General features: G+C 56.3%; 1 protein-coding gene across 23 annotated transcripts in view; it reads left to right on the forward strand.

Annotated features, from left to right (window-relative positions):
- The first annotated feature begins 3426 nt into the window (after window positions 1–3426).
- The window catches only part of Nrxn2 (neurexin 2), a 115854-nt gene continuing 103925 nt past the window's right edge, over window positions 3427–15355 (forward strand). For 12 of the 23 annotated variants that reach the window (XM_017588661.3, XM_063264586.1, XM_017588670.3 and 9 more), the window contains exons 1-2: window positions 3444–3663; window positions 12726–13699. In XM_017588661.3, coding sequence (XP_017444150.1) covers window positions 12970–13699 — 730 coding nt within the window. In that variant the 5' untranslated portion in view covers window positions 3444–3663; window positions 12726–12969. Of the gene's footprint in view, window positions 3664–12725; window positions 13700–15355 lie in introns of all 23 variants that reach the window. The other 11 variants (XM_017588667.3, XM_008760057.4, XM_008760058.4 and 8 more) reach the window with 3 other exon arrangements.

Genomic DNA, 15355 nt, shown 5'->3' on the forward strand with positions numbered 1-15355 from the left:
AAAACCCTCAGATGCTGTACTTCTAACTATGCTCTTGCCATCTAGAATTCCACAGGGTGGAAAGATTGGGACCTGCTAGTGGTGGTGGGGTTGTCACAAGGTTTGAGAAGCAGAAAATCTCAGAACACAAGACTCTTGGGAAGAATGGGAGGAGTCCTGAATCTTGGGGACCCCGAGCCTTGGGACCCTTTGCACCCTAGCATTGTAACTAGAGTTTGCACCATAAGCAAGATGCTCCTGCCTTCCAGATAACCTTTTAGGCCTTGGTTGAATACCCCAGGGACTAAATGGCAGGGAGGGAGAGGGCAGTCCAGGATAGCCGTGAGCAGAGCTGAGAGCCAGGAGGGCTGGGGACAGCCAGAGGCTGGGGCTGGTGTACCTCAGGGTGGGGGCTGAGATCCTGGGTCGTGCAGCCTCCTGGCCTGGTGCTGCCGCCAGCCGGAAGGACAGCGACTTCCAGAGGAAATGCATATTGATCCTGCTCAGCTCCGGAGGCCTCTCCTAACCCAGCTTGTTTTGAGCCAGCAGCACCAAGAACATGGTGGTGGGGGTGTCACCACTAAGGCCAAGGCCATTTCTAAGACTGCTCTGACACAGGAGGGTGGTCTATGAGGGGGTTTTCTAGAGGCTCTAGAGCATGACCCAGATGTCCCTAGGGTCAGGAGGTACCAGATAGCAATGCTGAGAGTGGGAGCTACACCCCAGATTTCCACACTGCAGGGTGCTTTACAGCAGCTGTTGGATTGTCCTGGGGGTTGAAAAGGAGCACCCTAAATCCCTCCTGTACATCATGCTATTCTGCAGACCTGGTGGTGCCCTCCAGCCCTGTGGAGAGTGTCCCAGAGCCTTCCAATTCCTGCCTTGCCCGTCTCTGCCTTTTTGACTTTAATTCCCCTGGTCTTCTAGTCCTTATTTTGGGTCACCTCATTTTGCTGCCCCGTCACAAGGATCAGCTTCAGTCCTGTCCCTTATCGAGTCCCCTATACTGCCTCTCCTTCTGTCCTCAGCCCCCTCCTCCCCTCCCCCCTCTTGAGGCTGTAATATCCGTTTCACGATTTGGGGGCTGAGTTGCTATAACAACAGACGGCGATTGTGTTGTGAAGAGCAGCTCGCTCCTGCTCTGCCAGCCTGCCTCCCGCTGCCTCCATCCCTGCAGCCTGGCCGGCTCCCCAGCCCACCCCCAGCCCCTGCTTGGCCTCTTCCCAGTGTGTGGTGTGGTGTGGTCTGGTGTTCAGCTCAGCCTCATCTGGGCTGTGACCCGTACCTGTCTTTCCACTGTCATTCAAATGTATCATGGTCGGGTGTCTGAGCCTCACGTGGTATGTGCCTGAGCATATGTGTGTGGGACCTACACCTGTATTTGCCGGGTTTTCCCTCCCCGTGTGTCCCTGTTGGCTTGTGTACCTGCCTAGAAGGGTGTTGGCTTTGTTTCCCACCCAGGCCCCCATTGGGTGTGAGCCTGTATATTTGAGGGGTGTGTTTTGAAGTGGTGGGGCCCAGCTGCCATGAGGGATCTGAATCTGGGACCTTCCTTGTAGAGGAGAGGGGCAGGGAGGTGGAGCAGACTCCAGTGACCTTTCCTGCCCTTGATGGGAATAGCTGAAGGTAGGGACAGGAGAGCAGTGCTCGCCCTTGCCTCCCTCCCCGCTCAGACTCCTCGGGTTTGAGTCTTGTCACTGGGTCACTGCACCTGCTTGTCTGTCCCTCTGCATTTTGGTGCATGTATGTGTGAGTGTGCAGCCTGCAGGAGGAGGAGCAGCAGATGGGTGGGGCAGTGGGCTGTGGGGTCAGAGAGGCCCTGACTCAGCAGTTCCTGTTCTGCCGCCTCCACTGGCCTCAGCAAGTGGGGGCAGCCTGAGGGTCTCTCCAAGGTCAGAACAGGCCCCAAGTCTGGGACCTTGCTCAGGACTCCCCCTTTCCACTGCCTAGGACTCTGCAGTTAGCTCTCCTCCTAGCCCTCTTCCAGGCTATCAAAGGAGGTCCTCTCTAAGGGGGCTGTGAGTGTGTCCCCATTCATAAACTCAGGAATTGACCACTCTACAATGTACCTTCCGATGGTCCCCTGTGAGTACCTTGGATGTGTTTGCCCTTGATTGTGCAGGTACCTGTGTGTGCACAAGTATGCGGGTTCTTGAGTGAATGTGTTTTTTTCTGTGTTGACTTACCATGGTGGGGCATCTCTGCAGTGTCCCTTTGTGTCTCTTGGAGATGCCGGGCACACACGGATAGGTGTGCACGGCTGTGTGCCCTCATGTGTATCTGCATACATTAGTGGCTAGATGTGTGTTCTTGCATATTGCCTCTGGCTAAGGAAATGCCAACTGCTACCAGCTGTGCAGATCACAGGCCCTGTAACAGAAATCAGGAGCCTGGAGAGAACTGGCAAAGTGGTCTGCCACACACCCACGGCCACACCCACGCCTGCACACTGCCTCATTGAGAAGCCCTGTGTCCAACTTAGTTAATGGTATACACACCTCGGCGCTGGATGTACCTTTCCTCGGTGGAGTAAGTGAAGAGGGGTGTACACTCCTCACACTCTGAACAAACACGGTGATGCAGACATTCTTACTGCAGAAGACCTGCACTCCAGGACCACACTCTTGAAACCCACAGCTAGGGGTAGGAGCTCGAAGGGAGGATTCCACTAGACTTGCATTTAATAACGGCGCGGGTAGCTTCCACCCCGCCACTAGCCTTTTCCTACCCCAGCCCAGCCTTCCACAGGGGTGGGAGGCTGGTTCCAAACTCTGGGATTCCCAGTCTGGGCTGGGAAACCCCACACCCTCAGATCTGTCTCTAGCTCCCCCCCAACCCCCGCCCCTTAGCTTCGTCCTCATCTCAGCAAAGCCCCTAGCTCTTCAGTTCTGGAGGCTTCCAGCTAGAAGACACTGAGACAGTGATTGGTAGGGTCTTTACGAACGACTGGAAAAGCCACTAGCAGTCCTGGGGTGGGAGAGGCTTCCTTGGCTTCAGGTAGCACAGGCCAGCCCCCATATGCAGCCAGCAGAGGGCGCTGAGGCCCAGGCCCTGCTCGGGTCCTTCTCTCTCAGTGCCCCGAGTCGGGGTTCAACCTCTCCTTTGGTTTGTCCCAGCCCTGGACACTATCTTCGGGACCCACCGGCAGGGGCGGGTGGGTGTGGGATCCAACAACCCAACCAAGGGGAGGGGGGCTAGGGCACCTAGGTCCCTAAGACCCGTCGGCTGGGGAGAACACCTGCTGGGTTAAAAAGCCTGGACGTCCGGGCAAAGGTCCTGAGAGTGGAGAAGGGTTCGGATGCCCTGGGGCCGGGACGCCTGGGTCCTCGCGGAGGAGGGAGGCGGGTCATGGAGCCGCGGGACTGGCGGCTTCTGCACCTTTGCATTGGCCGTGCCACTCGTCCGTCAGTGTTGCGTGGTCCAATGCGTGTGCTTGGGGGGCGGGCCCGGGTGCTGATGCTGCCGTCAGTCGGTGTTGCAGGGATGCGGCGGCGGGAGCAGCCGCCCTGACTCTCAGAGCATCCTCCTCCGAGCGGCACCGCGGCGGGGCGGGCGGGGACGCGGCAGGGACCAGGAGGCGCGAGGCGGACGATACCGCTGGTCCCGGATCTGTTACCTGCCGTAGACCCAGCGGTCTCGAGGCTCGGATCCCCACCCTTCAGCTCCTGGCGCCCCCAGAACCAGGTATGGGGGGGGGCTGCGGCGGAGACGGGTGGGGGGCGGGAGCCAATCGGGGGAGGGGAGCAGGTCGGAGGGGGCGGCGGATGCAGAAAGGACGGATTGGGGGGCGGGGGCGCCGAGCAGAGAGGGCTGGCTGGGTGACAGCGAGGAGGTGAAGCCGCTGGGGGAGGTTGGGGGACTCCCTGTGGAAGGGGCATTAGCCCTGAGCTGGGGCGAATGCAAGGTGGTGAGGGAGGGTCGATGGGGGAAGGGATGGGGTCTGAAGGAGGGACATTCATAGGGCTGTGAGAAGGGTTCTGAAATGGGGGGGGGGGCGGCAGGGAGAGGTCCCAGTCTATGCTGGTCCTGGCAGCTGGAAGCAGTGATGGACCAGAGAGGCTGCGAGCTGTTGTGGTCTGAAGGGTCTGCAGGGGAGAAACACTGTCTTAGTGGGAGAGCAGGCAGGCTGGAGAGCGGTTTGGGAAGTGGAGAGGGAGGTCTGGGGGCAACCACTGAAGAAAAGACTACTGGGGGATGGTAGCCAAGGGGAGAGGAGGTTATCAGGAGGGAGCAGAGGGGAAGATGCCAAGATGCTCTAGGCATAGATGAGTCTGACGGGGAAGAGCTGGACAAGATGGGGGGCCTGAGGGAGAGGAGAGAAGCTTGCTGGGGAAAGCTGGGGGTGACAGAGAGGGAAACCAGTAGGAGGAGGCTCTGCTTGGGTGAGAATATACTTGAGGGCAGTGGTAGGGTTCTGATCACTGAGTACTGGAGGGGTAGAGGAACCTTCAGGGCCCTGGGCTTATCCCCCACCCCAAAGAGGTAGGGGACTATTTCTCATGCTCCAGCCTTCTCCCTCAGAGGAAGGGACAGTTTATGCCTGGGTTCTTTGGGATGGAGTATGAGCACAAGGACCCCAGGTTGGCTCCTGGAGGTAAAATTGGATTTGTGGGGGGCTGTTGGGCTGTTACAGTTGCCTTTGCTGTTACCCCCTCTTGAGTCCTAGGAGGCATTCAGAGCCTTAATGAACCGTCAGGGATGGGAGGGATAGTTTCTTGGTGCTCCACAGTAAAAGGGTGCCCAGCTCCATAATATTCTAGAAAATCTGAGGGAGTGGGTCTTGGGTCTCCAGCCCCCTTGACTACTTCCGGCTTTCGTGCACCCTCGTTCTTTGCACATATTGTGGGTGGGTGGGGTAGGCAAGGACCTTCCAGTCATCCCTGCCCCTCCCTCTTGTCCACCTTCTCAGTGTCTGGGTGTTCCTTCTGGGGGAGAGCTTTTTATTCTCTGTCTTCTGTTAGAAAAGGAGAAAGAGAGAAGGGAGCAGGAAGAAAAAGGAGGGGAGGGGAGACTGGCTAGTCCGTTAACTACACGGAGGGCCTTTTGCTTTGTGGGTGCTTTGGCTACTCAGGTCTCAGCTCCCGACTCCAAACCTGGGGATAGCTCAGAGGCGGATATGTCAGAGCCAGAGCAACTTCCTTCTGTAGCTGGGGGAAAGGGTCTGGGTGGGAGGCCCCTTACCTTTGCTGAGGGAAGTGTGCTGGATTCCTCCCTTCCTCAGCCGCACAGGGGTGGGTGGGACTGATCAGCTGGCAGTGGCTGCTCCAGAGCTGTTCCTTGGTTGAATCCACATGACAGCTACTCCTGAGACGAAGGGACAGGGCTCTGGAATAGCCACTGGGGACCTCCATGTCTCTCCAGGCTCAGCCTTTACTCGGGTTCAGCTGCTCCATTCTTTTCTGTCCACCCTTGCCAGTGACACAGACATCCTGACACTGATCCACACACTTGGTGGCACTCACCCAGACACACACCTACACAGGCACACACACCTGCGTCTACAATACAACTCTCTGGCAGCAAACCACCCACGCTCCCCGCCCAGAGAGACTGCCACCTCCTGCCTGCCTCAGAGACCTCCTCCAGGAGCCTTACTTCAGCACACAGCACACACAGAGCCCCTGATTGTCCCCAGGTCTCCTGACAAAGCACTGCCAGCGTCTGTCACTGTTCATGAACTCAGGCTCACAGACTCCTCAGGCCCACTTGCCCTCCTGGCATGCACTGCCACCTCTCCTGGGTATACATGCCCACGCCGACACATTTCCCAGACACACCAACCTCTCTGCCACATCACATGCACCACATGCTAGTCTGGGTCTTAAGCATTGTGCTTCAGGTCTGTATGTGTGTGCGCTAGGGCACAAGGTGGTCACATCCTCTCTGCCTTGACCCGGACCCCATGACTCCCTCCTAAGTTCCTTCTCTGTCACTCTGTTATCATTAATGTTCTTCCAGAAAGCTTTTAAACCTACTCCTACCTGATTGTGACCACAGTCACTCCACGGCAGCTTTGGCCTTCTCCAGAGCCTTTAGTGTTGTCCCCAGCATTTGTGCCCCACACAAAGCTCTCTGCCTGACCGACACTGGAGACGTAATGTCCGTCCCTTCAATTCAAGCTCCCGCTCAGCCCCCACGGGGACTCCCAGAAATGTGTCCTCACACACCACCCACCCCTTGTGGTTCCATCTGTTGGTGTAGTTCTGTCCTGGCCGCTTCCACACTGACAGACCTGTGGACTCGCTGAGGTTTATTCAGCAGTGCACGCCTTTCTGTCATTCTCTGCCACTGCCATCGTTTAACACGGGTGGATGAGGGGGAGGCTTCATGGCCCGTTCCTTGCCCACCACTGATCCTCGTTTTCCTTATCTGTAAAAGGGGTATGTTCCCACACCCATGTCTGAGACATGTCTTAGGGACTGGCTGAGAGGATTTCGATGGCTATAATCATAGTAGCCGCAATTGTACTTAGTAGGCACCTACTGTGTGCCTCAGTGTGAACTTTTTAACCTGGTGTATTTTTCAGGCCCTTGGAAAGTTCCTAGTCAGTGATAGGTGTTCAAATATGTTTTTACATTCATTTATTCCTGTGTGTGTGTGTGTGTGTGTGTGTGTGTGTGTGTGCATGCACGCACATCCTGGCACATATGTAGGGGTCAGAGGACAGCTTGCAGAATTTGGTTTTCTATTTCTACCATGTAGATAACTGAGGAGCAAACTTAGTCAGGTGTGGAAACTCCCTGAGCCATCCTGCTGGCCCAGAAACAGGTTTTTTTGTTTGTTTGTTTGTCTGTTTGTTTTGTTTGTTTTTTAATCATTATTATATCCTTTTCTACCCATGCATGCACACACACCTGTCAGACACCTTCAAGAGCATTCCAACCACTTCAGGCTTACTCATGAGGCCACCCCTGGAAGCCACCTGTCCCTTCTGCATCACTGGGGTACACTCTTACAGGTCTGTGTGCCCCAGCTCTGTAAGGCATAGGAATGATGTCTCTGCTCTCCCCTCCCAGCGCTCACCCCAGGGGTCCATATACTTGTGTTCCAGCCCCCATTCTATCAAGCCATTCACTGCACCTCAGTCCCCAACCCAACCACTGTACAGCTCTACCCAACTGGCAGCAGCCTTGCCACACACACACTTCCAGCTGCCATTCCTGTCCTCTGGCCCTTGCTGTTTGTCTCTAGGCACGCAGACACCACCTTGCATGCTGTGCTCACCTGGAAGGTCTCTTCTTCCTTTCTCCCTTCTTCCTAGGCAAAGTGAAGTATTTAAGAGAATGGAGAAGGTCCCAGAGGCAAGGCAGACTCAAACCGGAGACTGTCTCAGCCCTGTCACTTAGCAGTGCCACCCTGTGTGGCCCCATCTCTTGTAAAAGGGAAGCTCACTAAGATCCACTTTGCTTACTCCCCTTGTTAGGGGAGTTCTTTAAGGCCCTGGCAAGGATTAAAGTAAATACCAGACACATGCAACACTGCAAGCTGTAAAAGGCTGAGACGTTCTAGAAGTAATCATTAACACAACACACACTTTCCCACACTTCAGAAATCTCAGCCATGCTGCACTCTTACACATCTCCTGATGGTGACAATGCTCTTATTATTCTGAAAGAAATAGGAGCTCAAAGAGGCTAAGTACCTTGACAAAGGCCACGCAGGTTGATAGAGGTGTAGCTGGCATTAGAAGCTGGGCTCCTGAGCTCTGACCATGCACACTCTGTCTGGCCTGCTTTGAGACTGTGACTTGGATGTCTGTCTGTCTGGATCTTCTCCTGTCTTCCCTAGGTCACCAGGGCTAGAAAGGAGAGTAGGGAAGAACACAAGAACTGTTTGTAGCCTGTGGATGCTGTCAGTCCTGCCTGGGACTTTAGTGGGAAAAGTGTCCTTAGAGACCATTATGAACCCAAGGGTACCTTGGACCACACTGTCTGACATCCCCTTGTTATGACTCAGGAGCCACCCCCTTCCTACGCCCAGAGTCTCTGAATAGCAGTCATCCCTCCTCAGCTTACACACCTCCTCAGACAGGGAACTCATTCCCCACCCCTCTGAGGCGGCCTACTCCACTGTTTCGTGGCTTGGACCTCTGGCAAATTTCTTTAGAGCTTGAGCCAAATCCTTCCCCCTCAAAACACGCACTTCTCCCACCTGTCCGTGGGCTGCCTTCTGGGGCCACCAGAATGTGTGTAAACCCAGTTCTTCCTCCCTGGCGCCTGGGGGAGGCCCCGGCTGTCTCTCTCCCAGCTGGCATGAAGAGAGGAGAACCAGAGAGAGGCTGGCATTCATAAGGCTGGGGGTGTGTGCGAGCGTGCGTGCATGCATGCGTGTATGTATGCATGCATGTATGTGGGGGTGGCCAGAGAGCTAGCCGGACGGATGCTGGGAGAAGGCTGCTGGCCAGGATGGGCATGGAACTGGTATCTGTTTTGCTCAGTCTGCACCGGGAATTATGGAGCTCTGGCAGGAGGGCCCAGTTGGTCAGGATCGGCTGGCCCAGTGGGAGCATTTAGAATAAGAGGCTAGTGAACTCTGCTCTAGTCTTATTCTTCTGTGTCAACGCTGGGCACTCTCTGCCCCTCTCTTAAGTGCTGAGCCACATTCTCAGCCCAGTCTCTGCTTCCCTGTAGGGAAAAGATGGACTGAACTCCGCAAATGGCATAGTCTTGAGGTGGGTTTGGAGTCTGTCCATGGTGAAGGCCAGAATAAAGGCAGGTGGGCTTGGGGGCCTCAGACACTGCCTGGTGGCCTGTGGGTAATACAACATTCAAGGGAGACCAGAAGACTCAATCTCTGTGCCAGTGACCCTGCCCTCAGCTTTGTTATCATGGGTGGTGACACAGCTTCTTAGGGCCAGGAGGAGGCATCGGGTGGTGTCTCAAGGGTTCAACCTGGTAACTTACAGAGCAAGGAACCCAAAAACGTTGCAGTTCACATGCTACAATGGAGCAGGCCTGGCTGTAAGGAGATGGAGGTGTCTCAGCAGGATGAGTGGACACTGTCATCAGGAGGGGTTGACAGAGGCCCCAAGAACACCAGAATCACCCCACCCCAGCTCTCCCTGTACTACACCACTCGCCCGAGTCTATCTGTGGCTAGGGGTGCTAGGGTGATGTCAGGATGCTGAATCTTGGGATGCCATGGGAAAGGTCAACTCCCCAGAGGGCCAATGGCCTTTGGCCAAAAGGTACCGGCAGTGGACGGCAATGACATCTGTGAGTAGGCAAGGGCTCCTGGGGGATATTTTGGCCAGTGTCCTTGATATTGGAACAAAAGCATGGGTCTTGGGGAGACAGTGCCTGGATACTGTGGGTTCAAAGCTCAGGAGAGGGGTCTTGCCTTCTTGTACAACTTCCTCAACACTTTTACCTTGATGTAGTTGTTCAAGGCAGTGGGGTAGATCGCTGGAGTCTGAGTTGTTGCTGAGGCCTGAGGAAGACTGTCATATCCAGGAACCCCTGTACACTAGGAGTAGAGGAGTTTGGAGGTAGAGCCAGCAGAAGCCTGGCCCCACTGAAGGCAAGGCTGCAGAGAGTAGCCAAGAGCAGCAGGTGTCCCCGGCACCGTGGAATGAGGTGGAGTGGAAAGGACCCAGGTGTCTGCTTTGCTCTCTCAGGGTTGTTTCTGCCTCCTTGCAAGCCTGAAGCTGTCCCAAGGGTCCCTGAGTCCCCAGAGAGGGGACTCCAGGAGGGCTGGGCTTCCTTTTGCTTGACCCTGGTGCAGAGTCAGGAGGCCTCAATTGCAGAGCCATGAGGAGAATGAACAATACGCATGGAGGGTGTGCAAGCCAGACCCGGTCCTTACTCTCCCTAGAGGTTCAACACGAACCCAGCTTCTGCCCCTAGCAGCTGCCTCCACACAGGCGCTCGCACCTGGCTGTTCTCTATCCTCTCTCCCTCTCCCCCACCCTACTCCAGACTAACTGGAGTCACCCTCCTTTCTGGACTCTCAACCATTCTGCCCCCCCCCCGCCCCTGCAGCCAGATAATCTGTCTTTAGCTCTTAGGACCCAAGCCCCTCCTTGGTAGCCTCTGGAATCCTCCCCACCTACCTCCCCTACCCTATCCATCCATCCTCCTTCAACTTCTTTACTGGATGCACAGAACAAGATACTTTCCTCAGGCTTTTTCCTCTGCTACTGCCCTAGAGGCCTGAGTCTCTGGGTTGTGAGTGTGACAGGGGATGGGGTGGGGGTGGGGCAGAGGAAAGACACCCCTCCCCCAAGCTGGGGGTTTGTGAGTGGACAACAGCACACAATCTCATTCCTTCCACCAGTGGAAATCAATAGCTAATTAATTTTCTCCCCAAAATAGTGTCCGGAGGTGGGGGTGGGGGCTAGGAGAGAGGCAGGCAGAGGCGAGGAGGTAGGGCCAGACTGAGACTGAGACCCTGGAAGAGGAGGGGAGGAGATGAGGTGGGGATGCTCAGTCTTTTGGACACTAGGGCTGGGCCTCTGCTGTTGGGGGGTCTCTGACTGCCCCTTCTGGAGAAGGGGAGCCTCAGCTTTTTGTTCTCCAGCTTCAGGGTTCCTTGTCCCTGCCCTGGGCTGGGGGTGCATGTGTGTGTATGTGTGTGTATGGGGGGTGAGGGCGTCAATCAGGCCGGGAGCAGGTGCTGCATTTAATTTGATTGGCTAATTAGCCCGCACATGCTAATTATCTCCATTACCCAATGAGGAGAAGCAGTGGCTCGCTATATATAACCAACAGTGTTTGCAGGGAAATGGGGGCTGCAGGCCTGGCCATCTTCTCCCTGCCTGGGAAGGAGCAGCCCTAGGGGCTGCTGTGTCAGGATACTTTGGTTCCCCCCAGTGCCATGGTATCTTATAGGATTCTGCGTAGGCAGCAGCAGCAGAAGGGGTGAAAGAGCTGAGACAGGGGACTGGTTTTGCAGCTGTATCTCAGTTGTCTGCCTGGCCACTCCTGAGGACTTCAACGTCCTCTCTGCCCATCTTTCCTCTGACCATTGGCCACCCCAGCCACCTGCCTTCCTGTACACCCCGAACGTGGTTCTTCAGTGTAGCCCCGCCTGCTGTTTCACTCAGCTTTCTCGTTCTCCTCCTGCCCCCCGTGCCACTCTTCTCTTTGGGAGCTCACCTGTGGCTGTCCTGCTCTAGGTCTCTACCATGGGCATGTGGGGTTGGACAGACTTGGATTTGAACAGCCTACTATGCTGTTCGGTGTCTGTGTGACCTTGGCCAGGCCCCTAGACTTCTCTGTAGGGTCCCTGAAGGGTGGACAGGAGTAATGGAACTTGATTAAGTTAAACTACATTTGTAAAAATGCCCTGGACCCAGGGCCCTGACAAATGCCGTTTGAATTTGGAATTGAATTTTCTCAACCTTCTTTTTCTTTTCTCCCCACCAGCCCTCCTCTCTCCTCCATTAGGCCCCAACCTCCACCACTTTTCATGTGCTTTCCTCCTTCCTCTCTTTCCTCTCCACCTGTCCTCCGCTCCTCTGAAACTCCGGCCCCTCCCTGCTTCTTTCCCAGGCTTCTCATCACCTCCATCTCTCCCTCCTTACCACCCTCCCTCCCCAAAATAAAATCAATGCAATATTCAGGAGGGTTGTTGGATATAAATAATTACGACTTGGAGTTTAACGAGATGCAAATTCCCCTCCCTGTCGTGGGGTATAAATTGCTCTCTGACAGCCCGTTACAAGGGTAATCATTTCAGAAAGGCAATTTTATGCAAATGAACCTGCCTGCCTCCTGGTAGCTCCCCCCCCAGTCCTGGGTGGGGGGCCTGGAGGAGCTGAGTGTTGAAGCGGAGCCCAGTTACAGGGACCAGTCCTGAAGCTGAGGACCTGAGTCTGGCGGGAGGTTGAGGGTGACTGACTCACCCTTAGCTTCAGACAGACCTGGACAAGTGGAAACTGCACATTTGACAATGGGCCACCAAGTAAGGTTGGGAGTCCAGAAAGGGTTTAGTGTGCTTTAGGGGAAATGGAGGTATAGAATTGGATGTCCGTGCTCTCGAGTGGATGGATACCTGGGTCTTGACTGGCTTTTCTCTCTTGCCCCTTACCAGCCTGGTAACCCTGTGGTACCATTGACGAATTGGCATTTAATTAATCCCAATGAATTATTTAGCAACTTCATTATCCAACATCAAGAGCTGATGAGAGACTGATCCCTGGCTGAAAGCGGGAGCTGGGCCCAGAGGTTAGGAAGCTCAGAGAGGTGACTGGGGTTAAAACTGCGGGAGGAGCGCGCCTCGGCCCCGCCCCTCGAGGAACTGGCCTTGGTCCTGACCCCTGGACTTTAGAGAGGGTTAGTTAGGCGAGGGCTTCTCCATTGGATTTCGTGTAGACTCTACCCTATCACTTTTTCTCAGGTCCACACCTCAAACCAATAAATGCCCATAGTGAGCACCACCTCAACTGTTAATCCCCCACTACTTCCAAGGATGATGGTATCTCTTTCTCGGAGCACCTATGCAGGTCAAGGCGAGCTGAAAAACCTCAAGGGAGCTGGTCGTGCTGGACCAGACTTGTAATCCCAGCACATGAAAGAGGAAGAGGTGGAGGCAGGAGGATATCAGGAATTCCAGGTCATTTCCCGCTACATAAGGAGTGTGTGGGTGTGGGTGTAGCCTGGGCTAGATGAGACCGTCTCCAAAAAATAAAAAGTGCGAAAAGGAAACAGGTGGTCACCTGCTAATTTGGGATGGAGAGCCAGACACCGACGACACCCCTTGAATCTGAACCCTCGATTAAACTTTTCCTCTCTGTTTCCCTGCAGGCGTCCCTCCCCCACCTTCCATCCGAGCCCGCTGCGGGGGAGGGGCTCCACCGCCCCCGTCGCCGGCGTTGCCTTCCGGGGACGTGGACACGTGAGCCCCAGCGGCTGGGTCCATGGCATTGTGAATCGACGAGGGAGCCCCGCTCCGCGCGAGGGGCGCCCGGCCCCCTCCCCGCCCCATGCGCCCGCGGCTCTGAAGCCTGAGCGGGGCCGGGGGCCGGGCGGCGTCGGGGCCGCCGGAGGCATGGCTCTCGGGAGTCGGTGGCGACCGCCACCCCAGTTGCCGCCGCTGCTGTTGTTGCTGGCGCTGGTGGCAGGCGTCCGTGGCTTGGAGTTTGGCGGCGGCCCCGGGCAGTGGGCTCGCTACGCGCGCTGGGCAGGCGCGGCGAGCACCGGCGAGCTCAGCTTCAGCCTGCGCACCAACGCCACGCGCGCGCTGCTGCTCTACCTGGACGACGGCGGCGACTGCGACTTCCTGGAGCTGCTGCTGGTGGACGGGCGCCTGCGGCTGCGCTTCACGCTGTCTTGCGCCGAGCCCGCCACGCTGCAGTTGGACACGCCGGTGGCCGACGACCGCTGGCACATGGTGCTGCTGACCCGCGACGCGCGGCGCACGGCGCTGGCGGTGGACGGCGAAGCCCGTGCGGCCGAGGTGCGCTCAAAGCGGCGCGAGATGCAGGTGGCCAGCGACCTGTTCGTGGGCGGCATCCCACCCGACGTGCGCCTGTCTGCGCTCACGCTCAGCACCGTCAAGTACGAGCCGCCTTTCCGCGGCCTCCTGGCCAACCTGAAGCTGGGCGAGCGGCCGCCGGCGCTGCTGGGTAGCCAGGGTCTGCGCGGTGCGGCCGCCGACCCCCTGTGCGCGCCCGCACGCAATCCCTGCGCCAACGGCGGCCTCTGCACCGTGCTAGCCCCCGGCGAGGTGGGCTGCGACTGCAGCCACACTGGCTTCGGCGGCAAGTTCTGCAGTGAAGGTGAGCCCCGGTGCGGCCGTGAGGCGGAAGGGTGCGTGGGCCGGGACCTACTGGCCTGTGCTGGGACGGGAGGCCGAGGGAGAACGCACATCAGCACGCCACAGTTGCACGGAGGTGCCCCGATTCGGTTTTAGTAAACTGGCGCAAGTGCGTGAGGAACCGTGCTGCTCAAGAGTAAACCGGGTACTGTGGGCGTGGCCCTGGGCGTGGTCAGGGTGAAAGCTAGCACGAACTATGAGGGGCTTGTGTGGTGAGGTCCAGAAAGGACTGGTGGCCGGGGACCTGTGAATAGATGGTAAAGTCGTGCAGGTGGGGCGTGCGGAGGCCGTGGCTGTGGGAGGGCCTGTGAGACACAGAGTAGGGACTGGTACCTGGGGTCGGGGCTTGTGTGGCCAGAGGCAGGGTTCGGCTTTTGAGGGTGAGGCTTTTTGAGATTAGCGGCGGAGGGATCAGAGTGAACAAGGCCTCTGAAGAGCTGGGGTTTGCTGGCGGTAGCCACTGTCTTGTGAGGAGGACTGATCTGTGAGACCTGGACAGAAATCCACTTGAGGATCAACACCAGAGGGGGAAAAGAGGGAGATGGGGACAGAGAGGCTATATGACCCAGCGGACCAGAAGAACGGGAATTGTGGTTGCTTTCTGTCACAGAATCTCCAGAGTTGCATGAGAGGGTGAGTGAGACTCCTGACTAAGAATTGACCTTTTTAGTGATGGGCCTGGATGGCAGGCAGTCTCTCCCAGGTTCGAGACTGGGAGGGGAGGCTTGTGTTTTCAACACGGAAGCCCTTTCCAGTTTGGGTTTGGGATGGAGGTTACAGGGCTGGATAAACCTTGCTGAAGGAGGAACAGAATATGGGGTGGGGACTTTGAAGGAAGATGTTGGGGCGTCTGCCAGCGCCTGAGTTTGTGAGAGGTTGCATGGCTGAGCCCATTGACAGGCAGGAGGAAGAACAGAGGTTGAATTGAGGGCAGCTAGGCTGTGCTTTAAAGGGGACAAAGGAGAGAGCCACTTACATTTTAATGTGACTGGTCAGAGGAGAGATTTTTCTGCATTGATTTCAGGGTGGCAGCTCTTCACGCAGCAGGTGTGTGCGGTAGTGTTTGCTTTTCTGTCTCTACTTGTACAAGTCAGGGATTGCTTTGCGTGTGTGTGTGTGTGTGTGTGTGTGTGTGTGTGTGACAAGTGTGCACCTTCAAGGAGGTGGAGTCTTTGAGGGAGTGTGTGCTTGCCCACAAGCTAGTGTGGCCCTGGAGATGGTGTCCCCGAGGGTGTGAGCATTCAGTCAGCCTGGGGAGGAGCCAAGTCTGCAGATGCAGCCCTGTTCTGGGAAGTCTGTTCCTCAGCACTTCGCTGGTGTATATGTAGCCATGGTAGAGGAAAAGGAAGGAGCCAGGTGTGGTGGTGCACGCGTCTAATCCCAGCCTTTGGGAAGCGGAGGCAGGAAGATCGGGAGCTTTAAGGTCCCTTTCAGATTTTTGGTGAGTTTGATGACAGCCTGGGCTGTATGAGACTGTCTCGAGACAAAGCAAAAAGGCAAGCAAATGGAAAATTTAAGGAGGGGTTTGGATTTTGTGGAACCATGTTCAGGGATACATCTTTAGGAACTGAGTATATTAACATGACACCTTCTCGCCTTTTCTCCAAGGAGCTCAGGC

Source organism: Rattus norvegicus, chromosome 1, assembly GCF_036323735.1.
Source record: "Rattus norvegicus strain BN/NHsdMcwi chromosome 1, GRCr8, whole genome shotgun sequence".
NCBI lineage: Eukaryota > Metazoa > Chordata > Mammalia > Rodentia > Muridae > Rattus > Rattus norvegicus.